The sequence below is a fragment of the Opisthorchis viverrini genome (genome assembly GCF_000715545.1).
Source record: "Opisthorchis viverrini unplaced genomic scaffold opera_v5_32, whole genome shotgun sequence".
NCBI classification, from domain to species: Eukaryota; Metazoa; Platyhelminthes; class Trematoda; order Opisthorchiida; family Opisthorchiidae; genus Opisthorchis; species Opisthorchis viverrini.
In genome coordinates, this window is record NW_008751687.1 from 2,315,874 (window position 1) to 2,321,433 (window position 5,560).

A 5,560-nucleotide genomic window follows, 5' to 3' on the forward strand; every position below is an offset into this window, starting at 1 on the left:
TCATGTGATTTATCCCATTAGCTGTGAAGGCCGAGCTGATGCTCAGCAGCGAATGCCTAGGTTTACTAAATACTCAACCGAATCGTAGTCACTAAATACAATGTTACTGATCAACCAACACTTTCGTGAAAAAATCAATAACTTAGTAAGGCGACGGATATCTCTACTGCGCCTAACAAGACAGTCATGTTTGTTTCAAGAAACAACCAAATGTTAACGAGTTACTACAAAGTATGCTAGCAGTACGAAGAAATTATGAAATTTCCACTGGAAATTTCGTCATGCAATTATGTAGGGAAGCCGGGAAACACTGTGTAAAGGTTTCATCCTTATTGGGCATCAACGAAAACGCGCACCTTATTCCAAAATAATTTACCAACTTGCGCACATTTACGATTTTCTGACGCACGTTATCTCTGTGTACATTAGAAACCCTTGGCTATCATGTTGATGGCAGTCTATTAATACTAGCGTCAAGCGCTCTCGATACTCATATTTGGACATTAGAAACCTTGGCTATCATGTTGATGGCAGTCTATTAATACTAGCGTCAAGCGCTCTCGATACTCATATTTGGAGGGCAGATTTTACTACAGTATTTGGGCGAAAAAGTTTCTTTCTCGTGAAGGAGTTTTTAAGCTAAATAAAAGTTATTCTCAGAATAACATTATGAAAAGTGCATCTTCATTCTACAGCTGTTCTTTATTTGCTGAAGTCAATATTTTCCTAAACGGATGGTCTGCATTTCGGACCCAAAATATTCTATAAGCTAGACGTGAACATTCAGACATATTCTCAGTTATCGTGAATGTTTCGGATGTCGTGATCGCTGGTCATGATTTTATGTTTACAGGTGACAAGTTATTATCCATTCCTGCATTATGTTAATCCGGTACATACTGTTAAACAGCCACAAGAGAAATTTTAACCACTGCTTAGTACACATCATGTGTGACTTGTGTCGGATGGCTGACTTCGCGGTCGGTCAAAATAGAAGGGATCAGTTATGAGTGCAAAACGCACTCAAACTTTCCCTCAAACTCTCCTCAGAATCTAAATCTGTTCGTCCATATTGCTCACCAGTTTTTACTCACACAACTTATTAGTAGACTTATCACTGGTCCTAGATTTGGCTTCCCAAAATGGACAGCAAACACACTTGAAAGTGGATTACATTTCTGGCATCTACGTTCACAAACTGTTCTCTATAGTCCCCGTTTCTGACCCTGCATCTCACAACTTTAGATAAGATCTTACTGATTCTTTTGGTTGGTGTGTAAGCAGGTCAGTTGTATAATAAACAAGGTACACATATAAGCAAGTAAATACTTTAAAGATGAAAGCAACATAAATGTGGAAACCAGACAAATATTTTGTTTATGGTAAACGACATGACAGAAAAGGCTAACGGAAGGAGAACAAATTGAGTGATAGGAAGAAAGCTACTCCTAAATGTCTGAGATGTTTAGAATAGATAGAGCTTACGATATATGACCAAAAAAGTCCAAACTGGACTATCGTAAAGCGGTTTTACCGTCTGCTGAAACGTCTTAATTTTTTCAGTCTTCTGGCACCATTCCCAAAGGTATGCAGCCCTCCGTACCACCATGTGGTAACTGGCACACTAAGATGTTACTTACAGACTGGAAGCGCTTTAGCGGTGATGGCGCCTGCAACATATTCCATTCATTGACTTACTTAAATAGGCCAATCATGCCAGCAACAGATGTGTTCCCCGTACGTCGCTTGGCACTTCGCGAGTGAGAGTTGATGTTATTTGCTTTCAGAGATACATGAGAATTCCTAGTAATTTTTCGCATGAGCTATTCAAATTGCGCAGACGGAATGCGCATTTCTTATTCAGCGGTGGACCATATTGTTGGAAAGATAGGGTAACTTCAGACTTGTCTCAGGCACCATTAGGTAAAGGTGTTTTCATGGTGAGGTTGAAGAACAGGGAGCTGGAAGAATTCATTCATTAGGGTATCCATCAGGGGTATTCTGCATGCTGTGGTGCAATAGGGGCAAGACTAAATTTCCAAAGGGTTGATAGCCCACATCCCTACCTATAATGGGATTTCCATATGCCAGGAGGCAATATGGGTTGATGGATAGATGCATCTGATGGCTTGAAGTTTTTCTGCATCTTGACGATCTCGTGTATCAGATCTCCCACGTACAGGATCCCGTAACACTGAAGCTTCCGTTGTATTGAGCCGTTGCTGATTGTTTGAGGGGTTCCGTGATTTTTACAGTAACATCGTTTGTATAAAAGCTGCCGAACAATCTTGATGGATGGATAACCCATAGCAGGATTGATAATCTGTAACATAATAAGGGTAACCTTGTTAATTCGTACAAACATTCCATTATTGGTCTGCCGCAGGCGAAGCAGCTGTAAAATCATTCAAGGCCGGGGGTGGATCCCGTTTATACTACTGATCCGGACAACAAAAGCTAGTTTTGGCTCCTCAGGTACATAGTTGCCAGCTATTTTTCGGTGGTACCGCGAGCAATAATTTATCCTTTAAAGAGCGTGACAAGTATTAAACACGCTGATGAACAAAACTATGTCGGAAAAATGAAGTCAGACAGTAAGAGACAGGAGAAATACATTATCTTGCACAAGAATGACACAGGCTGGATATGGTTTAGCCAGGGGAAGTTAACCAATAATTGGATCTCCTACTGGGAGCATTACAGCGTGCTGCCAAGAAACAGGCACTTTCTTGGTCGTGTCCCCTGATACTTCGATGTTCCTCCGCCTTAGGTCAATCTCCCCGTTCGTAAATCCAGCGTCGGCGACACCTTGGCGGTAGACATAGTTTCGTTTTACTGCGTCAGCCACAGCTACAAACGGCAAAGGATTAGTGTGGAACAAAACTGGTGATGAGGCAAATCTATGATCACGCTTGCTTGCCAAGACGTATCCAAAGGCTTGTAGGGCTGCAGCATGGCATTAAAGTAAAGGAGCCGAAGGGTCAGCACCGGATTTTCCCAAAGCACCGAGGGAGCTCTTGGGGACCTACACTACCCCGTCAACATCATGTCGCAAACAGGTGCAAGTGCATTCGCTGGATCGTTCGATGTGGATACTGATTATCCACGGATGCCTGAGAGACCAACCTGAAGCGTAACGTGTAGGTTTCTTGCATCAGTCCACTACAAGATAAAATCATCATCCTCATCGTCTAACAGAAAACCGACTTCTTCCAGCTGTTTCGTAATGAAGGGAGGCTTTAGTGTTGAACCAGTCGTTCTGCTGACGGTATCCGCAAATTCAGTAGCCTTTGATCCCTCTTGAAAGTGCTTTACTTCACTGACTGACATGTTGCTCGTGCGATGCATGACGAACCTTTTATCGACTTCGACATCGTGTATCAACCGGGGCCAATGCAACGTGTGCTTCTTGTGCAGATTCACCTCCGAATTGCTAGATTCCTGACAGACGATCCATATGGCGTTCGGCTCCGCAAAACCGTATAACTGATGCTTAAAGAGTGTTGTGGTGTTCCTTTCTTGTTTAGCTTAAGCAAAATGGGTTAAGATATCCTCCAGAGTCTGTTTCTGGCCTTCTTTTACTTGCTTCGGCGCGATTGTAACTTCAGCCGCCTCAGAGGGCTTGAAAGCGGTCTGAAACCGGTGGAAGCTGGGTCTCATTCAGCGCCAATTCTAAATGTGCCATGCCAGATTCATCCTAATTCGAAGGGACTAGTGGATTGGTAAGGATATCAGAACTAGTCCTTGCATCAACCCACATTACCTCCTGGCACATGGAAATCCCAATATAGGTGTGGGCTATCAAAACCCTTGAAAATTTAGTCTTGCTCCTAATTGCACAACACCATACATAATCGTTGTTGTAAAACCAGCTATACTGGTAAGCATCTTGTTGAAATTTTTGGGAATTACTATCTGCATCCTCTTAGTAGAGGATCGGAAAAGCGACTGAACTGCACCATATTAGCTCACATAATGCAGTTTGACCACCGAAAATTTATCACTGATGTCCGATGTCTGGTCTCTGTCCAGTTGAATACGGCATACTATCAGCAGCGGAATTTATCCATTCGCCTGCACAAACCAAGTCTTGCCTACACAAAGTTCCTGCAGGAGCCGTTGGTTTGCTTCGCTTAGCCGCACTTTGGAAACTTGACCTCCATTTCCATACTCAACAGCCAAAACAAAAAGCTGTCATATAAACACAACGGCAAAAACGGAATGATATGATTCCCGGGGAAGCAGCTTCGCGAATATCTGTGATGGAAAGTCCAACCAAGGAAACTTCTATACGTCTGTGGCATGAAGTTGTAGTGAACTGTATGCGCAGAACCATCTTCTCTGAGGTAGGGTTTGCCTTTGTCACATGTCACACAAAACAACCTCTCGAATTCCAAAAATTCCTTTTGCAGCGTGACGTACCGTTATTTTGTATATAAACAGCAAGTTTACGTCAGTGAGTAAAACAAATTGTATTACGCTTTAAGGTATAATCTTGAAACACAGTTTTCATTTTGAAATTCAAGCCTGTATACATAAGAATGACCCCCACAAGAGTGGATAACGTTTTCCATGTCTGTAAGATGTCAGGCGGGGTGTAAGCATTGTAGGCTTAGATGAGTGATCATAGTAAACGATTTAAATTTTCTATGACTGCGGTAGAGAAAACTGAATATTTGTTGGAAGGTTAGCTGATCAGATTATTTGCATATCAGTAAAACTTCCTTTTGGAATGCTTCGATCAAACTCGATCCGATTCATGCTAACCAATATTATGTTCTTAAGGCTAAGTAGTTAAATATATGTACGTATATATGATTTTATTAACTGGTTAACCTCGGAGTTCCAGAATTGGCTTATCAATTACCTGCGGATGTAGCAAACTTCCACCCAATCTCCTGCCGCTTGTGGTACTCTTATCTCAAAACTGCAAGTGGCGGTCAGTTCCGCGTCATTTCAGGCCCATGCTCTACACGAAGAGCAGACTTCTGTTCCACTGAGTTAGATCTAAGCCACTCATTTTCTGAGGAGTCATGTTTCTGCCTAATTTACTTGGAAAACAAATACGTCTATAATGTGCTATGCTAAATAACGCTATTGACAAATTGGAAAAAAACAGATTTGAAAGTAGAAACTTTGAAGTGAATCCCACCTCAACGTTAAATCGCATTTGGAGGGTTTTACATGAAGATCTTCAGGTAAAACCGAGCTGATCTATCCGACCCTTTATGTTCCAAGCGTTAATAATGGGTTAGTTTAATTCCTTTTCCTCAAGAACGCAGTCCTGAGACCTTTTCCCTCCGTAGTAGCCTTTTGAGATAAGTACACACTATGAATGGCATGAGCACTTCTCTTCGTATCGTTCAGTCCATCAAAGTGAAGTTAGAGCTAAAAAACAACTGAGAATTCGTTTTGCTGCACGTTGCGTATTCCGTTTTTCTGGATAGCCTTGACGTGCCTTCAAACGAAGTTTATATTGACTAAAGCATGCACAAAACTAGGCAAACAGGAACGGTATTCTTAGATAATTCTCAGGCACTTTTTATAAAAGAAAGATTTT

The 5,560-nt window shown here is 41.8% G+C and overlaps 1 protein-coding gene across 1 annotated transcript; it reads right to left on the reverse strand.

Moving 5' to 3' along the window:
- Positions 1-2,665: 2,665 nt before the first annotated feature.
- T265_13034 (hypothetical protein) lies at positions 2,666-3,155 on the reverse strand (the record flags this gene model as incomplete). Its single annotated transcript, XM_009166826.1, is given in 3 exon segments — positions 2,666-2,850; positions 2,859-3,025; positions 3,058-3,155. Coding segments are annotated over 3 exon segments (450 nt in total).
- Positions 3,156-5,560: the final 2,405 nt, after the last annotated feature.